General features: G+C 41.5%; 1 protein-coding gene across 16 annotated transcripts in view; it reads left to right on the top strand.

The window, feature by feature from the left end:
* The window catches only part of PAK3 (p21 (RAC1) activated kinase 3), a 302,356-nt gene that overhangs the window by 209,390 nt on the left and 65,865 nt on the right, over nucleotides 1-27,101 (top strand). For 9 of the 16 annotated variants that reach the window (XM_021080682.1, XM_021080676.1, XM_021080675.1 and 6 more), the window contains 4 exons: nucleotides 15,399-15,499; nucleotides 19,976-20,020; nucleotides 21,177-21,330; nucleotides 23,552-23,589. In XM_021080682.1, the coding sequence (XP_020936341.1) occupies nucleotides 15,399-15,499; nucleotides 19,976-20,020; nucleotides 21,177-21,330; nucleotides 23,552-23,589 (338 nt within the window). Of the gene's footprint in view, nucleotides 1-15,398; nucleotides 15,500-18,291; nucleotides 18,355-19,975; nucleotides 20,021-21,176; nucleotides 21,331-23,551; nucleotides 23,590-27,101 lie in introns of all 16 variants that reach the window. The other 7 variants (XM_021080688.1, XM_021080687.1, XM_021080686.1 and 4 more) reach the window with 2 other exon arrangements.

Raw genomic sequence — 27,101 nt, forward strand, 5'->3', positions numbered from 1 at the left:
ACCCATAGGATGGAAGTGGCAGATTACTTCTGACTAGCATCCATGAGGTTGCAGGATCGATCCCTGGCCTTGCTCAGTGGGTTAAGGGTCTGGCATTGCTGTGAGCTGTGGTGTGGGTCGCAGACGCAGCTCAGATCCCGCATTGCTGTGGCTGTGGTGTAGGCCGGCAGTTACAGCTCCAATTCGACCTCTAGCTTGGGAACCTTCATATGCTGTGAGTGTGGCCCTAAAAAGACCAAAAAAAAAAAATCCCCAAAAAAGTGACAGATTACTTAGTTCTCTAGCAAACATAGTCACCCTGTTAATAAGTATATTCCTTTTTTCTGTAAGTAAGATTGTTTTTAATATTTTTTTAAAATGAGATACAGTTAATTTAAAATATTATAGAAGTTTCGGGTCCACAGCATAGTGATTCACAATTTTTAAAGGTTATGTTCTTTTCACAGTTATTATAAAATATTGGCTATATTCTCTGTGTTGTACAGTATATTCTTGTAGTTTATTTTATACATAACAGTTTGTATCTTTCCCTCTCCCACCCTCATATTGCCTTCTCCCTCTTCCCACTCCCCACTGGTAAGCACTAGTTTGTTCTCTAAATCTAAGTCTGCTTCTGTTGTGTTGTATGCACTAGTTTGTTGTATTTTTTAGATTCCGCATATAAGTGATATCATATAGTATTTTTCTTTCTCTGTCTGACTTATTTCTCTAAGCCTAAAACTGTCCATGTTCATCCATGTTGTTGCCAATGGCAAAATTCCATTATTTTTTACGGCTGGGTAATATTCCATTTTATATACATAAAACTCATCTTTATCCATTCGTCTGTTATGAGGTGATGTATTTTGGATGGACGTTGTAGGGATATTAGTGTTCCATGTCATATTAATCACCTCCTTCAAACCTCCTATGATGGCGGTAAGGATTCCCCATTTTACAGAGAAAGGTTGAAGTTCAGAGAGGTTAACTGACTTCCACAAACTTGCCCCACTACTAATTACAAAGCAAGACTGGCCTGGAATTTAGATTCCCCAACTCCCAGTCCAGTGCTGGTTGAATACTCTACTGCTTGCCATAAAATGAGAGTCAGCTAACTTGTTTTGAACATAGATTTGGGCTGATGGAATATGCAAAAATGGGATTTTTATGGAAGCAGGTGAAACCTAGGTGAAACTAAGCCATTTTCTCAGTCAGCAATTGCAATAGACGTTATCTCTTTGTTTGCAAGATGCTCCTCCTGAGGGCCTAACTTGTTAGCAGAAAATAACAGCCATTGTTAAAAAAAAAGAAAGAAAGAAAGAAAATTGTTCACCATTTTTCCCTGATTCCTGTTTTTTTTTTAGCTTTTAAATCTTTTTTCTATTACAAAAATAATGTCTGATATTTAAAAAAAAATTTTTAATTGTTATTTCCCCAATACAGTTTTTTCCCTACTGTACAGCAATATCTGATATTTTTATAATTAAAGTATTAAAGAACTATCTTAAGATAAGACCCAAGAGTCATCTCTCATCCCTCCCTTTAAGATTCATTCATCATCCAGTATTTAAGGATTTGGGCCCTTCTCCTCATTTACTAAACATCCGTTTCCTTTTCTGCTCAGAATCAGTATATCTTTTGCCCAGGATGCTAGGTTTAAGCCAGAAATATATCTCTTACGTAGAACTTCTTTTTAAATCTTTTACCCACCTTGCACTGTCAATTTCTTTAAATACTTAGAGCCAAGAATAAAATCTATTTTTATGTCTAACTTTCCATTGTAGCTACCACATAGTACTTTCAAGTATTTCCAAGGGGAACAATAAATTTGAAGGCCCATAAAATGTTATTCTTTCTACTGAATAAAAAAAAAAAAGAAGACAACTAGATAATTAATCTCCCCCCTGTGTGAGGGGAAAATGTATATTTTGTGAATCCAGGAGGCGAGAAACTCCTGTGGATCCCCTCTCATAATATGTCCCCAAACGGGATATTTGTTTATATAGCAGATGTGCCAGAAACTAGAACAGTTTTTGCAGAAATCAGTCCTTCTGGAACTATGGCTTTCACAAGGAGCACCCGCCCCCTGACTACCTGCAGGGCTGCTGTTGCCATAGGAAGAACTGTTCTGGGATGCTAATTTTTATCCAAGTGCAAGGCTTCAGGGAAGTTTCCATCAGGGAAGAACCCAGGGGGTGGGGTGGGGTTATGGCATGGTGGAGTGCTCGGTGACCCACACAACAGGGGATGGAGCACAATGGCTTTTTTTTTTTTTTAAATTCAAAAAAACACCAACTCCCATATTTCATTTACTTTCCTGATAGTTAAATAGATACTTGGGCATTTTAATTCTTAAGGACCACAAGGAGAATATTTTGTAAACATTCTTTGTAAGGCATTGACTAGCATAATTCATTCTTAGTGAATTACAGAAATTGTTGAACCACTGAAAGCACCTGTCACCCAGCTAAAGAGTGACTATATCACTAAGGATCATCTATTAGGAAAAGTAAAGGTTGTCACCCAGAGGAGATGGATGGCCCTTTCAAAATACTTTATCTGGAGTTCCCATCGTGCCTCAGTGGAAATGAATCTGACTAGCATCCATGAGGACACAGGTTCGATCCCTGGCTTCACCCAGTGGGTTAAGGATCTCGCATTGCTGTGAACTGTGGTGTAGGCTGGCAGCTACAGCTCTGATTGGACCCCAAGCCTGGGAACCTCCATATACTGCGGGTGCGGTCCTAAAAAGACAAAATGAAATAAAATAAAATACTTCTTTATCCTTCCAGCATGGCATTCCCAGAGCAAAGCCCAGGAATATTGAGGTGAAAAACAAATGTTTTAGTATGATGGATCTGTAACCAGCCACGCCCACTCCCCCTGTGGGAAATGACCCCTGTGTTTGCACAAGTGGTTTGGCTTCAGGAACACATAAACACTGTGTACAGATTGCACGTAGGTGGGGGAAGAGGGACAAAGTGGGGCCGGCGGGGGGTGGGGGGAGGGGGGGTTGTCCTCCTAGTGTCAAGCAAGATGTTATGGGACAAGGGACCTTCCCAGGAGAGCTTCAACCCCAGCAACTCCTATACGAGCCTCCTAGCAAAGTATTTTATCAGATCTCCTTTGTCGCAAAGGACTTCGTGAAAGATCACAGGATAGAAACATGTGCAAGCAGCCAATGCGTACGTCAGAACTGCCTGCTGACTTTGAGGACAGATCTAGTATATTAGCTACCATTTTAAAAACGAGAGAGAACAGAATTGGATGCCAGGAGAGGCTTACCTGGAGCCCTTTTTGTGGTTGCCTTATATGCTTAGAAAAGATTAGTGCCCACTTTTGATGTGCCCAGCTCTGCGCTGAGTGTTGTGAGAAGGTACTACTTAAAAGTCAATGTTCCCTGCCCATAGATGGTTTTCAATCTAGGTGCAAAAATTAGACACGCGTATAGTTTATGTAGGAGACACTCAGTGCGTGATCTTAAAGGCAAAAGGTGCATTGACAAATCCTCCTCGTGCCACCCCCACCCTCACCGTGTGTGAAATAGCAACCATTCTGAAGCCCCGCCCTCACCAACCCATGTGTACTTGGTGGGGCAAAGCTCCCTGACTTGTCTCTCAGAAAATACCTTTTCTGTCATAGCATCCACGTGCTCAAAAGCGTTTCCCAGCACATTCTTTATTACTATCTCCATTTTCATCTTTCTTTCTTTCTTTTTTTTTTTTTATGGCTTTTGTCTTTTTTAGGGCCACACCCATGGCATGTGGAGGTCCCCAGTCTAGGGGTGGAATTGGAGCTACAGCCGTTGGCCTACACCACAGCCACAGCAATGCCAGATCCGAGCCTCATCTGTGACCTATACCACAGCTCAAGGCAACGCCGGATCCTTAACCCCCTGAGCGAGGCCAGGGATCAAACCTGCAACCTCATGGTTCCTAGTCAGATTCGTTTCCGCTGAGCCACGACGGGAACTCCCATTTTCATCTTTCTTACCTCCTAATTTCTAAGACTATACCCTTTGTCTTCTCACTTCCTTCTCAATATGCTGTATACATACCTGCATCCAACCTTTGCTTCTCTTGTTTTTCCTACTTGGGGTTGCTCTACCTTTCCTGCCCATCCATTCTTTAAGACCCATCTCTCAAATCCTTGCTGCATCCTGCCAGCTGCAGGTCAACGGGAGATCCTGAAAGAGGAACGGTGGCCAAGGCATACAAAACACACAAGAAGACTCTTTTGCATTTTAAAAGTGGGGGCCAGGAGGCACTCTGTTCTGCAGAACAAAGGCCCCTAGGCTTTAAGCCCACATGGCTTTTATTAGGGAAGGTGACATGTTTAGATGTGTGAGCGAGAGCAGGCAGAGGGAGTGTAGAAGCTATCTTTTAGTGAGATTTAGGGAGACTGCTAGCAATAAAAGTCACAGGTGTATACATCTAGGATATAGTGCAGCTGCCTAAAGAACAACAGAGTTAACGTATAAGCCCCTTATTTTATTTTGACAGGAGACCCTGCACTTTAGAACTGTGTGTCGGCAGACACGCTTATCTGGCTTTTGCCATCACAAGCATTCCTTGGCTTATTGTGCTTTTGCACGTACCAAGTGTGCTTTCTGCAGAGATCAGCAGTTCAGTGGTCTCCAACACCTCCCCTCCAGCAAGTCCTCACTTTTCTTTTGACATGCTCCAGCATTTATATTCTAGTCTTATGGGAGTTCCCATCGTGGCGCAGTGGTTAACAAATCTGACTAGGAACCACGAGGTTGAGGGTTCGATCCCTGGTCTTGCTCAGTGGGTTAAGGATCCGGCGTTGCCGTGAGCTGTGGTGTAGGTCGCAGACGCGGCTCGGATCCTGAGTTGCTGTGGCTCTGGCGTAGGCCGGTGGCTACGGCTCCAATTAGACCCCTAGCCTGGGAATCTCCATATGCCGCGGAAGCGGCCCTAGAAAAGACAAAAAATAAGTAAATAAATATATTCTAGTCTTCCCGAATTGGAACCGAATTTTTTCTGGTCTGGTGTATCAGCTGCCATTTCTTGTTTACAAAGCTTATTTCCCCAGTTAGAGCGCAAGTTTAGACCATGACTTCAGTTCCTCATGAGTCACCCAGCCTGCTCTGTCACTGCCCCAATCCATAATTCCATGTATAGTGGTTAACTGACCCACTGACTGAGTCAAAGGAATGGAAGCAAGGACAGTAGCAAAAAGAGAGCTGTTCCTCAGAGCCAGGGTTGTCAAAAGCTTACTGCTTAGAATTAGCCAGCCTATGTGTTTTTTATCTTTTGGAAAAGTTATTTCTGCCTTTTAAAATATGTTTTATGTAATATTTTGTTTTTAGTTGTCTGTATTAATGTGGCTTTCTTTTTTTTCTTTTTTTTTTTTTTCCGTCTTTCTGCGATTTCTTGGGCCACTCCTGCAGCTTATGGAGGTTCTCAGGCTGGGGTCGAATCGGAAATGTAGCTGCTGGCCTACACCAGAGCCACAGCAATGAGGGATTCGAGCCATGTCTGCAACCTATACCACCGCTCACAGCAACGCCGGATCCCTAACTTACTGAGCGAGGCCAGGGATCGAACCCGCAACCTCACTGTTCCTAGTCAGATTCATTAGCCAGGACAGGAACTCCTTAATGTGGCTTTCAATGTCACTTTTTTTATTATGCTATATATCGTAATTTTGTGTGTTTTCTGTGCTTTTTTAAAAATGATTATCATTCTGTGCTTTTAGGCTAACTTTATATAGGAAGGCATTTCTCTGTGTCTGTTCTCTGCCCTTCCTTTTCTTTTCCTGCATGCTCTGTTTTCAAGGGAACTAGAAAGTGTTCTAAAAAATAATTCTGGACGTGACCACATGCCCTCTAGTGAGAAGGCCCAACAAAACTTCCAGGAATTTTAGGCGAAGATGACAAGTGGAACTCTTACAACAAGGAAGACTCAAGTGACAGTTTTCTAAAATGCTTTCAGAAGGCCAGCATAGCACCATCCTGGGATTTCATCCAGGGGAGCAGTGGTTGCTGTGCTATACTTTGAACCCTGTATAACTGTGTTGCTAGTGTATGCTTTTGGCCCCAAAGTGGTACCTGGCAAGCGGTGATCCCAAATGAATACAGTCATCCCTGTGTTGGGGAAAAACAGCCACAATGCCATCACCACCAGCTGCAACTACAACAAGCACTCTAAATCATACCCTTCCACCCCCTAGCCTTCTTGGGGAACCTGGACAAACATCTCCTCATCCATGAACACATACTGGCAAAAGAAGCATGACCTGTCTCCATATATTCGGTCTCATTTCATATAATGAAGGTCATTCATTTGTTCATCCACTTATCCATTAAATATTTACTGTAACAGGTATTACGCTAGATAGATGTTGAGGTACAGAGGTGGATAAGTCTCCCAGTTCCTGCCTTTAAGGAACTGATAGCCTAGTGAGGGACCCAGACAAGTCAGTCAATGAGTAGAGTTTAGCGTGGTAAGTACAACAGAGAAGCGAGCACCAAGGACAAGCATCTGAGGGGAGGGGCAGTTAGGGAAGGCTTCCTGGAGGAGGTGACCACTGAACTGAAGTGAGTCTTAATAAAGAAGGAATAGAGCAGGCTGTGTAAGAGTTGGGTGGCGTCCCAGGTAGAAGGAGCAACATTACAAAGGGAGTAAGCATGTCACACTATTAGTTGAGGTTCACTGACTGTGACTACAAGTAATCAGCATGGCTAGTGCATAGGGCACTAGTGGGAGAGGTGTGGGAGATGGAGCCATGGAAGTAATTGGGGCTTGGCTTTTGGAGGGCTTATGTATGTGCCAAGCTAAGGGCTTCGAATATGATTTCTGAGGGCAGTGGGGAAACATGGAAGCAGGTGACTCATACCTGATTTGTGTTTCAAAATATCATTCTAGCCACAAGAGAAGAATGGATGTGGGCAGGGAGGGAGGGATGGGAGTCATGCAGGTGAGAAATGACAATGAGCTGGCCCAAGGGCCAGTAGGAGCAAGAATAGGAGAGGGCAGTGCAGAGGGAACATTTAGGAGGCAGAATTACTAGAACTAAGCAACTCATCATCTAGTGGCAGGAGAAGCAAGACCCAGAAGTGTAGGAATCAGACTTGAGGAAAGAATTGTGTGAAAGAAGGTGGGGAGGAGTTACTTTGCTGAAGTTCATGGTTGGCATTGTCAGTTTTGACTGAGGTCAGTGGTTGGGAGGACTGAAAAATGGCCATCTTCGAGGAGGAGGTCAATGTGTAACGTCAGAGATACATTGCCATGGTTTGAAGAGTGGGGGTTAAGGAAGTCTAGACTGCCTTTTCAAGAAGTTTAAGCTTGAGAAGGAAAGGTTGAGAGACTATAGCAGCTAAATAAAGATGTGAGGTGGCGGGGGTTTTAATTAAGGATAAAAAAAAAAATCACAGTGTTTTTTTAGGCCAAACAGGGAGTGTCAGGAGAGAGGGAGAGATTGAAGATAGGAGAAGAAATAGGAGATAGTTGATGGAGTGAGACCCCTCCCTGGAGACGTGCGAGGGACAGGGAAGGGATCGATCTTGCAGGAGGAGAGGGCACTTTCCAGAAAGATGTGAAGGGAGAAGATGTTACTGATGGACATAAATTCACAGGAGTGGGAGAGAAGATGAAGTCAAAGGAGTTCCAAACTGATGCCATCCATTTTTTTTTTCAGTGATGTAGAAGGTATTTGTTATGCTGAAAGTAAGGGAGGAGAGGATGAGGCAGAAGTTTGAGCGAAGTGGTGGAATTCTAGAACATTCGGTAAGAGGAGTGGGGAAGGACGTTGGCAAAGGGCAAAAGAATATTGCCAAACACCCCTGAGGACCCAAGTGTAGTCCTTGACCTTTATAGTAAACACCAATCTGCATGGCTGTGTGATTTTATTTTTCTTGCCAACAATTTTCCACAGCCTCAGCATGGAAGTGGAGGCGCCCATGGCTGGATTCTGTCTGAGTAAGGTTTTGTGAGAGAATTGCAAGAGGAGGTCAAAGGAGAAGAGTTTCCAGGGCAGTGGCCGAAGAATAATTGAAATGATGGACTGTAGAGTCTAGGCCAGGAGGAATGTGAGAAGTTGGCTAAAAATGGAGGGGCCCAGAGATTGGAGGTTTTGTTGAAATCAAACAAGTAAAATAGGAATAAGGACTTGAAAGAGTGAGAAAGCTAGCAAGATGAGAGGCTGGGCTCAGAGAATGAGATAATAGGATTATTTCAGAGAAAGGGTCATTCTAGATAACGAAAAGGCCAGGAGTAGCTGTGGTTCTCCACTCTGTCGGCGCATCATCTGTGGTGCTCAAAATATCACTTGCCCAGGGCTACCCTCAGAAATCCTGATGTAGTAAGTTCTGAGTGGGCCCAAGCTGTTGGGATTTTTGTGGAACTCTATAGGTTATCCTGATAAGCCGCCCTGATTGAGACCCGCTGGTTTAATGATGGCTATGGGAGTGGATTGAAGTAGAAGGGAGGTAAAGTTCATTAGAGTTGAAGGAGGTCAAAGAGTTAACAGGAGAGGGTGTGAAAGAGGGGTCCATTTGTATGTGACCTTTCACAGAAAGATGGCGGCATTGAGCGTTGGAATGAATACTGGGCGCCAAAGTTCTCAGTGGATGTAAGCGGACTTGGCCAGGAGAACTAAGTGGCAGTGGCCTCAAAGGAGTGGGCTTTGTAGACAGGTGCAAAAGAACTGATCTCAAACAATTTGAAATAAAAACGAGGAAACTCTGCCCTTCTCCTTGCCGCCAGGCCTGAAGATTTGGAATGGGGAAAATGATTAGCATCCATCAGGATTATCTGATGAAGTGATACCTTAGCTGGAGAGTAGTTGGATTATTTTTCTCAACCCCAGATGTTTAACAGAAATACCTGAGATCCTTTAAAAATTAAGCGTGCTGGGGTCTATCCCAGACTAACTGTGAATCTCTGGGTGTAGGGCTCTGAAATTTCTCTCTCTTATTTATTTTTTTAATTTCTTAGATGAGAGCGATGCACAGTGAAGTTTGAGGATCAAAGGAAAGACTGCATTTAGGAATTCCTGCTGTGGTGCAATGGGTTAAGAATCTGACTGCAGTGGCTCTGGTCACTGTGGAGGCGCAGGTTTGATCCCCAGCCTGGTGCACTGGGTTAAAGGATCCAGTGTTGCCACAGCTGTGGCTCAGATTCAATCCCTGGCCTGGGAATTTCCATATGCCATGGGTGTGGCCATAAAAAGAAGAATAAAGAGCGCATTTGATGAAGAGGTTGAAAGTGTGTTTCCGGGGGGGTTGATGGAGCAAGCCCTAGTCACTAAAAGAAATGCAGAATATTAAGGTGGGGCATATAGGAGATGATTTCCCTTTTTTTTTTTCTTGTGTGTGTGTGTGTGTGTCTTTTTATGGAGGCATATGGAGGTTCCCAGGCTAGGGGTCGAATCAGAGCTGTAGCCACTGGCCTATACCACGGCCACAGTAACTCAGGATCCGAGCCGCATCTGCGACCTACACCACAGCTCACGGCAATGCCAGATCCTTAACCTACTGATGGAGGCCGGACTTGCTAGTCGGATTCCTTTACACTGAGCCACAACAGGAACTCCTGACTTCTCTTTCTTTAAAATGTAGTGGGATAGAGGAGTTCCCACTGCGGCTCAGCAGAAATAAATCGGACTAGTAACCATGAGGATGAGGGCTCTATCCCTGGCCTCGCTCAGTGGATTAAGGATCCCGAGTTGCTGTGTTAAGTCGCAGATGCGACTTGGATCCCATGTTGCTGTGGCTGTGGTGTAGGCCAGAGGCTGTAGCTCTGATTCGGCCCCTAACCTGGGAACTTCCATTGTGCCTCAGGTATGCCCCCCCCCCCAAAAAAAAAAGAAAGAAAGAAGGAAAGGAAAGAAGGAGGAAAAAATGTAATGGGATGGAGAAAGTCAGAATCAGAGACTCTAGAGCAATTAGCTGGCCCCTGGAGTTTCAGCGAGAACCATGCACACACAGAGGATCCCAGAGCCAAACCCTGTGTGTAGTTTGTGCTCCAGTCAGCAATTTGTGATCTTTGTTCTAGGTTCCAGTAGAATATGGTTGATATGCTTAGAGAGTGGTACTCATTTGTACTTCTGCTCTCTGCAAATATCAACCCAGAGCTGATCAGACTGAGTTTTATGACCCCAAGATTTAGGTTAGGCTAAATCTTAATGTAAACAACCAATGCTCACATAATTTTCTGGGGGAGATAGAGACATTTTAGTATTCCTTAAAAGAAAAGAAAAAGGTTTTCAGCTAAGCTCCATTCACTCACTAAACATTTACTGAGACGAAGGTTCAGATCTGTTGAGTTTTTTTATTGGTACTGAACGATAAGCAATGTAACTATTATGAGTTTAAGTTCTGTTGATACATTTAGGATCTAGGTTCAAATCCTGGCTCTGACACCTGCCAGCTGTGTCATCACGGATGTGTGGTTCAACGTCACCCAGTCTTACTTTCCTCATCTATAAAACAATAATGATGCAATAATAATGTGGCCTGCCTTATAAGAGTGTGTGGTGGAGATTAAACGCAATAACCCTAGAACACTCTGCACATCGTGACTATTCCGTAGCAGACAGAAGCCAGGTGCTAGGGAATGTGAGAATGAATAAGATACAGCCTCTGCTGTCAAGTGTCTCAAATTTTAGCTAGAGAGAGAGGTATATAAAGGAAAAGTGGCAAGAGTTCCCTCATGGCTCAGCGGGTTAAAGATCTGGAGTTGTCACTGCTGTGGCTCTGGTTACCGCTGAGGCACGGGTTCGATCCCTGACCCAGGAACTTCTGCATGCCATGCGTATGGTCAAAAAAAAAAAAAAAATGACAATTTGGTGTTAATATGGTCCAAGCACAGCATGTACACCAGGTAGTTCTCTGGGAGCGTGAAGAGAAGGGCATTTAACTTTGCAGAGGGAAGATGAAAAAAGACTTGTCAAAGGAAAGAAAGCCCAAGAATGAGTCTTCAAGCATAAGGACGGGAGTTCGCTGGTGGTCTAGCAGGTTAAGGATCTGAAGTTGTCGCTGCTGTGGCTCAGGTCACTGCTGCGGCATGGGTTTGATCCCTGACCCAGGAACCTCTGCATGCCACATGAGGGGCCAAAAAAGAAAATAAGGACCAATTGAAGTTACCCACACAAAACAGAAGTGAGGTGGTGAGAAGTAAGACTTTCCAGGCCTCATCAGCATGTGTAAAAGCTCGGCAGTAAGAGAAAAGCTGGCAGTTGAGGGAACATGAAATGGGCATGGAACAGCAGGGGCCGCAACAAGAAGAGACAGAGGAGAGGTAAGCTGGAGGGAGATGGTGCTGGTCCTTGGCCAGCTTGCTAAGAAGCAGGAACTTTTAACATCCGGATAGTGGGGAGCCTTTTAAGGATCTCAAAGGCAGGAATGTAGTCAGATCTGTATATTTCAAAAGATTACTCTGGCCACAGAGTAATGAATTGCAGGGGGCAGAACTGGAGGTAGTAAGACCAAGTGAAAAACGCTGGTGCCTTGGCCTAAGATAATGGTATGTGGAGATGAAAGAAGAAGATGGATCCAAGATGAGTTTGGGAGATAGGAAGAACTCGATGACCAATTAAGGCAGAATTAAAGGAGTTGAAGAAGCTCCCCAGTTTATGATTGGGGCAGTTAAGGCAGTTGGGCCAGTGCTGAAATACCCAATAGCCAAAGTAAGCGTGTACCCGAGGCCTAGCAAATCAGGGCACCCAAAATGTGAAAACATTTTGATTTGGGATATGTAAAGTTTTTTATTTTATTTTATTTTATTTTATTTTATTTTATTTTATTTTATTTTATTTATTTGCTTTTTAGGGCTGCACCTGCAGCATATGGAAGTTCCCAGCCTAGGGGTGGAATCAGAGCTACAGCTGCCAGCCTACACCACAGCCACAGCAATGCAGGATCCGGGTTGCATCTGCAACCTACACCACAGCTCACAGCAACCCAGGATCCTTAACCTACTACTGAGCGAGGCCAGGAATTGAACCCGCATCCTCATGGTTCGTTAACCGCTGAGCCACGAAGGGAACTCCTGTAAAGTTCCCTTGGGGACATCAGAACCTTGGGGTCTTTCTTACATTTTTCTGTGCTTTAGTATTGTTTTTATTTGAGAGGGAGCATCATAATCTTTTCATTGCTTGGAGGCTCCCAAAGGGGAGGAGTCCAGGGCCTTAATTCTTCTTTAATCTGGGTGGTGAGTGGTATCATTTCACCGAGAACATGGTCACTGGAAGCAGAGCCAAGTTTGGGCTCCCTGCCTCGGTTACTACCCACATGAAGGCAATGGCATCTTTTGGCTCATAAGAGACTGACCATGAGGTGACACCATTAGGGAGACACCACTAAGCTGATTCACGTAGCTTAGGCCAAGAGGAGTGTTTCTGTCTAAGTCAATACACTTCAATTGTGCAGCCATGACTAATGGAGAAGTAGGGAGAGTCTGTTTGCTGGCCGGAGAGATCATGAATGCAGGCTGATATAATAAGTGGAAATATCGACTGATAGGGGTTCTCAACCAGGAGGTCAGGGGAATTTTGAACCTTTGAAATTATATGCAGAGTTGCGTATACGTGTATATGGTGCATCTTTAGAGACAGAAGCACCTCAGCTTTCTTCAGGTTTTTCAGAGTGATCTTTGACCCCAGGTCACCAAGCACCAGGAGCCGATTTACCATGGAGTGAGTAAAGCTTTCCTCTTCAGAGTTGCTCATTTGCCTGGGACTCTTTCGAGGCTCTAGGAGGAGCCCTGGGCATTTTGTATTGTTTTTCCTCTCAAATTACATAAAGTGTTTGGTCCTACAAAATCTGTATCTCCCGCTGCCAGCCACAGATTAAGGAATTACCCAGCATGAGTTAGTATCCGGGAATGGATGCCATGCAAGAGGAAGGAATGCCAAAGACGGAGCTGGGAAAGGCAGAAGAAGAGACGCCCATCAAATAAAGAATGGCCCCTGACGGAGGAGAACGAGACCCCACTGTCAAGGACGTAGAAAGGGTCCAGCGTGGATGAGAGATCAGGAAAGAGGAAAATAAGAAAACGATTACTGGAGTAGCTGGGGTGCCTTCAGTGGAGTGGCAAGAACTGAAAGCTGATTGTTCTGTTTGCCTTTCTGGACAAGTAACAATGGTAGTTAAACCAGTATAAATGCAGCTACAGTCCACAAACATACAGGGGAAGTAGAAGTACCTACAGAAAACTCTAACCTTCACTGTTCGGTTAAAAGAATAATCTGTAAAGTAGCTCACCATAAATATGGAATCTCTGCCGAATTTAAGTCAGACGGTACATACGTACTTTTCAAAATGAGTCCTAAATATGTTCCGTGGCCAGGCAAAGACTTTGAATGACTCCCCCCACCCCCCCAGCAACCCTTAACCTTTCTTTCTCCGTCTTATATCTTAATCCTCTTACTACCTGAATTCCTTTTTTTTTTTTTTTTTTTTTTTTTTTTTGTATGTTAGGGCCACAACCATGGTATATGGAGGTTCCCAGGCTAGGGGTCAAATCAGAGCTGTAGCCACCGGCCTACACCACAGCCACATCAGTGCCAGATCCGAGCTGCGTCTGTGACCTATACCACAGCTCATGGCAACACCGGATCCTTCACCCACTGAGCGAGGCCAGGGATCAAACCTGCGTTCTTATGGATCCTAGTTGGGTTCGTTAACTGCTGAGCCATGAAGGGAACTCCACTACTTGAATTTCGGTATTTCTGTCCCATATCTATGTCTTCTGGCTGGAGATGTGGAGCAGTGACAGAGAGGAGAAAGAGAAAGGAAGCCATAAGAATAACATTTAAACCTGAAATGTTTTGAATTTAAAATTTATCCCACGTAACCCACAAAACCAGTAATTCATCATGGTTAATTGAATGCTGTCTGAAATTTGGGCCAATGACACATCTATTCGAATGAGAATGTTTTGAATTTGCCACCCTGGCAATTCTAAACTTGAAGTTGATTGGTTTTAATTTGGCAAAACTGGTTCATGCTGACTTACCCACGAGTAGGAGGGTATTATTTTTTTTTTGACTGTGAAATCCTCCCTTATCAGAGGTGCATGCTCAAATTTGTTGATATGTCTATTATGGAAGTTGCTAAATGCCATTTTACCGTATCGAATTATTTATTTATTTTTTATATAATGATTTTTATTTTTTTCCATTATAGCTGGTTTACACTGTTCTCTCAATTTTCTACTGTATAGCAAGGTGACCCAGTTACACATACATGTATACATTCTTTTTTCTCACATTATCATGCTCCATCATGACTAGATGTAGTTCCCAGTGCTAGACAGGAGGATCTCATTGCTAATCCACTTCGAAGGCAATAGTCTGCATCTATTAACCCCAAGCTCCCAGTCCATCCCACTCCATCCCCTTCCACCTTGGCAGCCACAAGTCTCTTCTCCAAGTCCATGACTTTCTTTTCTGTGGAAAGGTTCATTTGTGCCACATATTAGATTCCAGATATAAGTGATATCATATGGTATTTGTCGTTCTCTTTCTGACTTCCTTCATACTTCCTCCTGAGACCTCTTTTGAGATAGACTGATTTCATTATGGTTCCCAACTTAATTTCTTCAGTGATTGTATCTTTAAAGGCTTTGGGCTTCTTAACTGTTGATGTGTTCATTCATAATTGTGTCGCTGTGAAAAATCTGTCACTCGAGGACAGTGATTTTGAATGGCTAATATGACAAAATATAATACAGAAATGGAAAAATAGCTATAACCTAAACCAAGAATTGGTATGAAGTCTTTACGGACTAAATAAAATTAATTCGTGAAAATGAATTAATTTTGCTAGCAAAATGCTGGGTAAGATATGATTAAAAACATTTTTAATGGTAAAGATTTGCAACATTATTGATTTGCAGTAGCATTCTCATTGAAAGAAGTCCAAGAGTCTAATATGAGATATGCTTCATAAGGTAAACATGTAAATTAAAGAAGTTCTAGCTACTTGGTATTTAGCTATGGTTGAACGTGGAAACGGTTAATAACACTTTCATAGGTATCTTATGTGCTTTTCTGTTCTATTCTTTCTTTCTAATAGTAAGGCTTAGCATGACTTGAGTCTAATGAATTTCTTCTTTAGTAAGTGTTACTTGATCCAACAAAGCCAGTTAAACACAATATACCTAGATACCTGTTGGTTACATCATTTGACTGGTAAAGGATATAAATCAGTTTGACTGCAAGATTTGTTTGAAGTAGATTTGGAAATTTGGAAATTATTTGGACCTAACACTTTGTCAAACTCTCAGCCACTTATTTAAATAAAATTATAAATTCTGGAATTAAATATTGTTATAATTGTATTGGAATCAATTGTCTTTCAACTTCGTAACTATTTTGGTGAACCTAATTGTACAACTTGTGGATGCCAAAACTGTATCCCAAATAAATACATGTTAACATTTTGCCTTTAGCCAATAAGAAGAAAGAGAAAGAACGCCCAGAGATCTCTCTTCCTTCAGACTTTGAACATACGATTCATGTGGGGTTTGATGCAGTCACCGGGGAATTCACTGTAAGTAAGCTCCTTTTTTGGTTTTGTAAGGCGTGAACAAATTCCTTTGTGAAAACAGGTTTCGAGGAAGAACTGCCACATCCCAAAATGTCAGACTTGATGTCTTTGGTGATTTCAAGGAAGACAGACTGCCTAGAGAATCACACATGGAACTAGAGAGTAGCCAGAGTATTGGCAAAATATTTTATTCATCTTAAGAAAAATGCCTGATCGCAGTTAGTCTTCAACTTGATTGAAAACACTAATTTACCATGGCGCAGGAGAGGTGGTCCGGATAATTCCAGCTTGAGCCTATATTTTATCACTTGAAGTGAAGCAGAGAACCATTGACTCAGCCTGGCCAGTAAAAACAGTCTATCTGAATAATTCAGGGTTTACGTTGCAACCTGGATGACCCAGATAAGCGAACCATACTAACCAAAAATCACTGTAAAATCAACCTTTTCTTCCCTTTGATTTCAAGAACATAGCTTGTTTTTAGGCTTATTTACAGGTATATTATGTAGACATTCAAAATAAAAAAAAAAAACTATTTCAGAAAGAAATATTGATGGATGTATTATATGCTTTATTGGTTACATATATAAATGTAAGCACATAGTGGTTATATGTGTGTGTTACATATGTAAATGTAAGCACATAGTGGTTATATGTATATCAACACACACATATAACCACTATGTGCTTACATTTACATATGTAACCAATAAACACCAGTAAGAATTTTCCAGAAAGTCTAGAGCTATAGATTTAGTTTTTCTTTGGACATATGTAGTGCTCAAATAGCAAATGATCTCAGATCTATGATATTTCACACTTTTTTTTTAAAGATCTGATATCTTTCTTTTAGATGGATGAAAGAAAAGATGTAGCTAGAAACATGTCCTCAGGAAGATCAACTACTCTTTCATACTAATAATGAACTCAATCAAAATGTGCATTTTGAGATAATGGGTAATTTTGAATACATTCCAGAAAAAATTCTTTGATAGAACCATCACCATTGTGATGGAGCGGTGACAGAGAGGAGAGAGAGAATTCTTAAACCACAGATACATTTAAATATTAAATAATTTTACTATTTCATACCATGATAATGAATAGACTGTCATAAGATGAAATGAAAAGAAGAAGGAACCAATTGATTTGATCCAGAGAACCAAACCATGTTTCTGAATTGACAAATTGTCTTTTTTTTTTTTTTTTCAATTCCGGAAGTAAGCAGTATGAGAATGAAATGGAAACTGAGTAAACATCTTAGCCTTGTAGAGCGATGTGAGCCGATTATTTTTATGTTCTCAGTAGCAAGCAGAAGAGAACGTTAAGAAGTCCTGACACTGATAAAATTGAGATACGGGTTTGACCAATTTCATCATTGGAGTCAGAGACATTATTCAAATGGCCTTGAGTTTGATCCCAGCCTCTGTTCTTTACTGAATTTGAGAATATACTCTTAGCTACACTTAGAAAATATAACCTCACCATCACCACTACCACCATCATCAATCACCACCAAACCCCCCAAAAATCTATATTTTTATAATCTGAACAAATTTATATTTTTAAAAAATCATAAACAAAGAGATTATGGATATTTTTCTGACATTCGAAACAGTAAATGCACTTAATCATTGTTAAGTTTTATCTAAAAACTCTTAAGTTTAAGAACTATCTTCCTAGTTTTGACCTTTTTGTTTTCTATGTGCTTTTCTTCTGTTTAGTCTTCTCTTATGATTTATTGTAGTCATTCCATATTTTTCTTTTCTTTTATTCATCTTTTTTTTTAAATTTTCTGATGTGAAACTTTTCCCCTCCACTATTCTCATGTCACATTCTGGTTCCTTTCCAAGCTTTAATTTTTGTTTTCCACCTTTTCCTACTTGCTTGACCTCTTATGGTACAATTTCTCTTTAGCTTTCCCTTTGTTCTGTATGGGTTCTGAATGGAAATGAAGGAGAGTGAATCAGCTTGCTGACTCTAGACCAGCCATTTTCACTTTGCTGCCAGTTAGAACCCAAAGAACCAACCAGAGAGGGGTGGGGTGGGATATGTGATGGGCCATCTTTCTAATCATGAAAAATGATTTGATGCAACCAAACCAAACAAGAACCTTTCCCCTCGTCCCCAAAACCTAATATGAAATAAAGTGTTTGGAAGCAGTTGTTAGAAATGCACTGAATATATAGATGAGACACAGGCTAAATTTGGAAATCTGATGTACTTTACTGTCATCTGATAATCTTTTATAACTATTTGTCCCCACGTTTTTAAAGATACCAATGTCTGCCTTTTTTAAAAACTATCTTAACCTCTGCTTTATACTTACTAATTTTAAAAACACCAAATGATAAGAAGGTTTCAAAAGTCATTTTATGGATAGAATTTAGAATTGGGTCTTAATTGCCCAGCACCACTAATTGATTGTGTGTGTGTGTGTGTGTGTGTGTGTGTGTGTGTGTGTGTGTGTGTCTGCGCCCACGCACTCAGGGGTGGTGTGGGGAAAGCCATGTTACTAAATTTGATTATTGCAATTGTTGAGGTTGAAGTTTGAGCAGTCTGTTGAACCGCCTAGTCTAGTTGTTTTACAAGGGCCTGTTATTTTGAGTATTTGCACACTGATTTGGTGTATTGCTGTGTGATTACCCTTTGGCTCCCTGGCCCATAAAACCTTGTGCTCTTGGTCATGCACTTGGACCCCGAGGTTCAAATTAGGTTGGGAGGTGAGATTTTTGGTATTGAACTATTACACATCCTTACCCTTTATATTGCCATTTCTGTCCCAAATACTTCAGAACTCCCCCTTCCAGACCTCTAGACCCGTGACGGTCGCTTCAAGTCAATCAGAGGGAAAAATGGTAGGAGTGATATAAATGATCATTTCTTATGATAAGATAAATGCTTGGCCTGTCGTATCATGCTGCCATTCTCCCGGGCTACCCTGGACAATCCCCAGCTTGATGTACATCTAGTTGTTACCACATACATGGTCAGGCATTGATGTGTGCGCCTGCTTCCGATGCTCACACTTCCAGGTCTCCACTAGCTATCTAACTTTTGGGATGTGTACCTCAATTTGGAATAACGAGATACCTTTCTGATTATGTGCCCTGATGGCATACATTCAAATTTAAGTGTCAGGGTTCATCGATTAGCTGGTTTATCTCAACCTTAAAAGGGAAAAAAAAAAAAAAAAAAGGATATTATGTCAGCAGTGTAGTCATGTGGTAAGTATAGTTGTCTGGAGGATCTTTTGCAATCGACAGCATTTTTTTCCTGCTGTCCAGTGATCACAAGACTATTATCACAAAAGTTTAGAAGTGCCATGAGAATGTCTAATAACTGCAAATATTCTAATGATTATGGTAATGACCGCGCCAGTGATGTCCGCTCTAGTGGTTATGTGCAATGCATACCTGGTTTTGTAACACTTAATACCTCCTTTGGCCATTACTGTATTAACCAAATGCTATTAATTGCACTTAGAATCAGAACTGGGATCATGCATGGGCTCCTGAGTTCAAATTTTTGGCTTAAGGCTTTAGCATCAAATTGCGTGATGAATGCATGTAAAAGTGTCCTTTCACTGTGCTTGGAGTAACCCCAAATGCCAGGAATCCAAGACCTGTACCCCAAATCAAACCAGTCGGGTCAAAGCATGTTTCTATAGTGTTGAAAATAATATCCTCATTTAGACAAAGGTCTTACCTTATATCTGATCTTATTTTGTGGGAAATGGGACTTTGCAACTGCGGCATTAAAATGGAGATTATTCATAATATGATTTGAGGTGAAATGGTTTCCCTTTCCCTGGTCTAAATGCCTAAGACATTCAAACAGAGAGTCTGGCTTGGTGGGAAATCCTTAATCTAGTTTCCTCCAAGCCAGCCATGACTTTAGCTCCAAAATACAGAAGAATCAACCTAATGAGGACAAGGTTAAATTCAGCATCACTATATAACTATTCCTTGAATTTTAGCCAGACAGACACTTCCAATGTAATCCTGAAAATGGTTAACCAGAATTGGGAACTGAAATTTGTAAGTTCATCACATGGCCACCGGGCTACCTGTGATCACCCAGTTGTAACAACAACTTACAAATTATTGCCGAAGCTTTTCATGATGCCATCCTTCTTCCCTCCAAATTCATGTTTCTGCCTTTTAGTAATTTCTCCGGTCATTTAATGGGAATTCTTATGACTGCCTACTTAAGGAGGAAGCATCTGGCCAAAAGTGGGACTGTGCATCCAAACTTTGGAACATTGTCGTTTTTCTCTGTTTTCTTAAATCTGTTGTCCTGTAGCCTGTCCTGCCCCTGATTTAGTTAATACCTCCCCTATATTCATAACTGCCCCCACTTTAGAAGGGACTACCCCCCTCCCCATTCAGACCCATTGGTTTCATCTCCTCCCACCTTCTAAGTTGTCCCACATTCTGTTTTAACTTTCTTTTCTTTCTTTATTTACGTCCATTACAGCCAGATCTCTATGGCTCACAGATGTGCCCAGGGAAGCTCCCAGAGGTGCGTCACAGGCCCAAAAGAAGCTTGCATCAAAGTGCTTCTTTGAGATGTCATAGCACTGCAGCAGCAGGTTCATGTGTGTGCAGTAGAGTTGTTGCTTGGCTTATCTCACTTTTTTGTTGTCATTCCCAAACTCTGGAGGCCCACGTCACACATTGTTTTGCCGAGACTTCATAGGACAAAGCCATGTAAATTGGGTCGAGATGCACTGCAGGAATAGTGTGTCTGTTTCTCGCTCCAAGTTGCTCTTGGAGGTTGGATAATTATGCAATGGGGACATCTGTAGGCCGAACACGTAGGAAAAGAATGCTGAATGCTCAATGCAAAGCTAACCTCTCGGTGTAATTTTTGCAATTCTCCTTGGTTGGATTGCCAAACACTCCCTCCTCTCTGCTCTAAACGCTTCAGATTATTGCAAATTTTCAGAAGGTTTTGGCACGGTTGTCACAGTCCCCAGGTTCTGTGTGGCCAATGAATGAAGTGGGGAGGAGAGGATGGAGGGAGGAGAGGAGGAGAGGCTGCGAGGAAAATACCCAAAGCAGCGTTAATGTTACAATGTAGCATCCCACAGGGTGTTGCTTCTCCGCAATTCTATTTTGTCTCCTCTCGATCCCTCTTTAAAGTTCTAGACCCCCCAAAATTGCATTTTGATAATCACAAAGTATGAACTGACCAAGGGCGAGGCTTTCCTTTTATTCTAAAAGATATGCTGATTACAACATGCCCAGAAACAGCTTATAAAATCCAGTCATAGAAAATCTATTGATCTGCACTATACAATGCTATGCACAAATTGAGAGAAGTCTTGCTATGTCTGCCCTGAGTCGCCAGAAAAAATAAGCTAAGCTGTAAACATCATTTCATGGATGAGCAGAGTAAATATGGAGGTGATTTTCATGCGCTTTTTTTTTTTTCTATCACAGTCATACTCCCACCCACCCTTTTTAAGTTGGATCCTAGTTTTACCTATGTGTTTTAATTAGAGAAGAGAATGATTGCATTATTCAGTTACTAACTTTAAATCGAGAGTAACTTCAGTTTCCCGAGTGTAATCCTACAGGTAGCATGGGCTTCTTGGTGAAGAACTTTACTGGAACATGAGAATGCAGCCGCCGAATGTTCTGAGCTGCCATTCTTTCCCTTTGGTTGTCCACAGGGAATTCCTGAGCAATGGGCACGATTACTCCAAACCTCCAACATAACAAAGCTGGAACAGAAGAAGAACCCACAGGCCGTTCTCGATGTTCTCAAATTCTATGATTCCAAAGAAACAGTCAACAACCAGAAATACATGAGCTTTACATCAGGAGGTAAGAGTAAATCTCGGATATCAAGAAGTGAGGAAGTCGGTTCAATCTCAGAACCGCAGGATTAGAACAGAATGCCTGTGGGGCATTTGGAGTCTGTTCTGGTTCCTTTTCTGAATGATTTCCGCATGAGTCAACCAAAAAAAGATGAGCTGCAAGTCGAAGGGGATGTTAGAGTTACAGTGCTTGGGCGATTTCAGAACTCGATTAAAGAACCGGTTCGGTGAAGCAGCAGTTGTCCGTTTGAATCAGCAATCCTGTTGTTTTGTCTCTTCACCAGCCTGAGGACACTCAGGCAAACCCTGGGCTCTTGAGGTTTCTTTTATCCCTTAGATTCATTGAATTGCACCATGATGCCACAGCACAGATTTTGTGGCTGCCAGGTTATTTTGATCCAGCCTCAAAAATCAGACTTAAAAAAGAAATCCTGTTTTGGTGGTGATGAGAGATTGAAATGGCCATGTTTCTACCAGATCTCAACTCCATTTGCTAGCCTGTAGACCTGCCTTTGTTTGAAGCTCTGACGTTCAAATTGGCACCATCAGCAACTGAAAAACATGCCACGCAATAATTTTGTCATTTGAAAAAAAAATGATCTGGGTTGCCCCTTTAAAACAATTTATCATCTTACCTCTGAAGAAAGAAGAGAATATTAGAATGCGTGTCCCAGCTATAAAGAGCCCCTCCCTCTTGCATTAGTATCACTATAGGACCGACTTTTAGAATTTGTTCTTTACAAATTACCATGTTGTGTTTGTTTCAGGTGTACAGCAAAGTGGTCCAGTTACACACACACACACGTGAGCACACGCACACGTGTACACACACGTATTCTTTTTCAGATTCTTTTCCCATGTAGGTTATTACAAACTATTGAGTAGATTTCCCTGTGCTGTACAGTAGGTCCTTGTTGTTTATCTATTTTATATATAATCATGTGTATAGTTACTCTCAAGGTCCTAATTTATCCCTCCCTCCTCTCCCGACCTTTCTCCTATGGTAACCATAAGTTTGTCTTCTATGTTATTGAGTCTGTTTCTATTTCGTAAAGAAGTTCATTTATATCATTTATTTAGATTCCGCACATAAGTGATGTTATATGCGAAATCTAAAAACAAGATAGAGAATTTGTTCTTTATCGCCACTGCTTTTTAACCCTTTTATTTATTTATTTATTTATTTATTTATTTTCGTCTTTTGAGAGCTGCACCCACGGCATATGGAGGTTCCCAGGGCTAGGGGGTCAAATCGGAGCTGTAGCCGCCGGCCTATAGAACAGCTACAGCAACGCCAGATCCGAGCCTGTCTGCCACCTACACCACAGCTCACGGCAACGCTAGATCCTTAACCCACTGAGCGAGGCCAGGGATCGAACCTGTGTCCTCCTCATGGATGCTAGTCAGATCCGTTTCCACTGAGCATGACGGGACCTCTTAGCCCTTTTATTTTTATGTGTTGATTTCTCTCAGTTTACAAAGATGAAATCCTGAAAACTGTGTTAGCACTCAACAGTATCTGAGTTACGGCTCTATTCTGAAACCCACCATATGTTTTCTTAATGCTCTAGTGTTGAGACTAATAGCATAGAAAGGGGAGGGGAGAAAGGGAAGGAGAAAGGAAGGAAGGGTGGAAAGAAAGAAGGGAAAGGAGGAAGGGAGGGGCGGAGGAAGTCAGGGAGAAATTCTGAATATAGATGTGTAGAATCACACCAATCAGGAGTAGGTAATAGCAACATTCCTCAGTATAAATGAGATTCACTGTAGGCCTTCATTAAGATCTATAAAATTGGGTGGCAAGAATATGGTGGTGATGTAAGGATGTGAGCTGTTTTAAGAAAAACTGTATCAGAGTTCCCATCGTGGCACAGCAGAAACGAATCTGACTAGGAACGATGAGGTTGCGGGTTCGATCCCTGGCCTCGCTCAGTGGGATGAGGATCTGGCATTGCTGTGATCTACGGTGTAGGTGGCAGATGTGGCTTGGATCTAATGTGGCTGTGGCATAGTTCGGCAGCTGTAGCTCCGATTGGACCCCTAGCCTGGGAACCTCCATACGCCTTGGATGTGGCCCTAAAAAGCAAAAACAAACAAAAAACTATTATCATTTGCCAAGGTGTCTTTTTAATACTGAATTGCAAAATTTCCTTCTGGTCAAACACTTAAACATTGTTTCTACATGAGGCAGTCTTTATGAAACAAAAGTAATATCTTTATCTTCTTTTCAGATAAAAGCGCACATGGATACATAGCAGCCCATCCTTCGGTAAGTGCAAAATTGAAAACAGTTTTATCTGGTTGGTGTTGCTAGTGGTCCAACAACATACAATTGTGAAATTCCAGGGTTTAGATACATGCAGAATTTTCTAAAAATATTTTTAAAAGTATAATTTAGATACATAAAATTCACCCATTTTTAAGTTTGATGAGTTTCAGTAAATTTATACACCTGTGTTACCATCAGCACCATCCAGTTTTAGAAGCTTTTCACCACCCGGTAAGATTTCCTATGTCTGCCTACAGTTAACCCTCATCCACCCTACCCTAGCCCCAGGCCATCACTAATCTGGTTTTATAGATTTGTCTTTCTGGACATTTCACATGAATGAAAAAATACAGTATATGACCTTTGGAGGTTGACTTTTCTCACTCAGCTCTTGAGAGTCATCCAAGCTGTGGTACTATATAAATAGTTAGTTCCTTCTTATTGCTAAGTAGCATTCCATGGTATGGCTATATCACCGTTTAATAATGTACTCATCAAAGGATTTCTAGATTATTTATAGTTTTTGGCTTTTACAAATAAAGCCACTATGAAGATTCATGTATAAGCCTTTTCGTACACAAATGTTTCTCTTTCTTTTACATATAGTGTCTTAAAAATAATAATTACAATGATAGAGACTTCTCTTTACCAAACAAATGTACCAGGCACTGGGCTAACAATACCTTATATTCACTTAACCTTTCCTACTACCGAATTAGCTAAGTCTTATCACTGTCTTCATTTTACAGATGAGGTTCAGAGAGGTGAAAAAACTTGTTGAAGGTCATGTCACTGCACCTTTTGGTGTCACCAGCTCCAGCAGAGACGAAGTGGGGAGGTGACTTTGCCCAAAGTCACATAGATAGTTCTATCACAGAAGTGACTAGAAAATAAGTAATCTAGGTCAAATGCCTTGGAAATGCTATCATATCTGAAAGAATACCCATGCAAAGACTTCCCTTTGCATGACTTTCATTGATGTCCCCATAGACATTATTTCCTGCTTCATTTGCTTCCTTAGGAGGGAAAAGATTAGCATTGGTGAAAGTTTCCTAACTGCTTATTCAGAGTCATGGATAATCAAGCTGATTCTTCCTTTTGTAGAGGACAGATGCTGGCCTGCTTGATGTCACCCTCGGCAGCCAGTGTGACAGCAGTAAATTGTTACTGGTGAAGACTAAAGGCTCTGAAATAGGATGGCAGTTCCTCAAAAATTTAGAAGAGAATTACCATATGATTCAGCAGTTCCATTTCTGGATATATACCCAGAAGAATTGAAAGCAGGATCTCAAACAGATATTAGTACACCCATATTCATTACATCTTTAGTCACCAACACTAGAAGATGGAAGCCAACCCAGGTGTCCATCAACAGATGAATGGATAAACAAAAGTGGCCTATCCATACAATGGAATATTATTCGGCCTTAAACAGGAAGGAAGTTCTGAATATGCTACAATGTGGATGAACCTGAGAGCACTAAGCTAAGTGATATAGTCCAGTCATAAAAGAAATATTATACCTAAAGTAGTCAAAAATCAAAGATGCAGAAAGTGGTTGCTGAGTGAGGTGGAAATGGGATGTTGTTGTTTAATGGGTACAGAGTTTCAGTTTTGCAAGACAAAAAGTTTTGGAGATGGATTGCAGTGATGGTTGCTCCGCAGTGTGGCTATACTTTACACTCCCAGACCGTACACTTAAAAATAGTTTAGATGGTAAATTTTATGTTATGTCTATGTTACCGTAACTGAAAATAAGACTTAAAAGAGTAAAGATTCTGGATATAGGTGTTTAGTCTTATTCCTCCACTCACAAGCTGAGCAGCTTTGGGCAAGTAGCTCAGCTTCTGTGAACCTTTCCTTCCTCAGCCCTAAGTGGGAATAATAACAGCACCTACTTCCTCAAACTCATGTGAATATTGAATATGATAATATACTGAGTACACTAATAATGCATGTAATATACTTAGTACATTACCTAACACGTACTAGGTGTTTGTTAAATGTAAGCTACGATTGCGAGTATTTTTAGTTGGCAGCAAAGATGAAAACTCACTCTTTCCACACGTTGAGACTTGTATGAGGCCATGGCGCTTGTGCCTTGCTCAGAATTCTCAAAACAGAGCGGAATGGAGCCCTCCCATTCTCACTGGTCATTTCCCTCCGGCCACTTGGCTCTGATGGCTTCCTAGGCCACATCGAAAACAGCATGTGACTTGAGATGATAGTAAAGTGGGAAAGACAAAAACATCAACCTTCCATGATCAACCTATACTTTACCTCACTTGATTTAATTACCATCATTATTGTGCAATACCAGATAGGTATCTTGACAAAGGAATAGTTGTTATTTTTTTAGGTAGGCCAGTCATTTTAAACACTGACCTGCTAGGATGGTCGGTGGGTTGGTTTTTATTTTTGTAAACAGCTTATGTCGCCTAAGATACTGACCTTCTTTTTTTTTTTTTTTTAAGCTCGCTTCTATTGGTTTTGCTTGTAGAATTCAAACTAAATCTGCATAATGTTCCAAATAGTCCATCAGATCAGAAAAAACTGATGATCTCACTGTTTGGAGATAAAACAACTGGATATTCACTTATGTAACATATTTATCAAGTGCCTCCTTATAAGCACTAGGAAATTTGGAGCTCAGTCTGGTAAGGGAAGAGAAGTATGAACATACAGCAACATAGTACTCTATGGACCATGTTGAATACCATAAAATATGTCCATTTGCTAGGAGAACTCAGAGAAGGAGATGACTTTTAGCTGGTGAGGGAAAAAGAAGCAGGCCCTTGTCTTCAAGGGTTTAATAAGCTCAGTGCCAAGTACAAAATAGGTACTCGGAACATATTTGTTGAACGTTGATTTAGAAAATGCTTCATATCGAAGGTGGAATTAGAACTAGATCTTGAAGGTCAGATGTGATTTGGTTCTTTGAAGCTAGAGAAGGGCGTTCTAAGCAAAGGGAAAGCATGATAAAGGGCAGAGTAGTGAGGAGAGCAAGGGACAAGGGGTGTGGATTTGAATGGAGACTGAGTTGCAAGAAAGGGAATCATAGGACTTAAGCCTAGAAAGTTAAGTTGGAGCCAAATCATTGAAGCCCCTCAATGGTATTCTAAGGAATCTGGCCTGTGTAATTGTACAGTGGAAGCCCTTGAAGTTTTGTGAAGCCAAAGAATTAGGTCATCAGAGCTTACGCTTTAGAACAGTGATCTGACAGTACATGTCCAGAATGAATTATGGGTGAAAAGTAAGACTGGATTGAAGAGAGACCGACTGGGAAATATTGCAAGTATCCAAGGCCAGAGGTGATGAGGGCCTGCGTGAAACAGTGCCGCTGGGAATGGAGATTAGATTCAAATTCCAGAGATGTTTAGGTTATTGACTGGATGTTGGAGGAAAGGTTGAGGTCCAAGATGATTGCAGGCTTTGACTGATAATGTGGGTGGCCAAAAAGATGAGGGGATTATCTGTCAAGAGATGCCTGTTTTTCTGTGAAAAGACGCTGA

This window comes from Sus scrofa, chromosome X (genome assembly GCF_000003025.6).
Source record: "Sus scrofa isolate TJ Tabasco breed Duroc chromosome X, Sscrofa11.1, whole genome shotgun sequence".
In the NCBI taxonomy this organism is placed as follows: Eukaryota; Metazoa; Chordata; class Mammalia; order Artiodactyla; family Suidae; genus Sus; species Sus scrofa.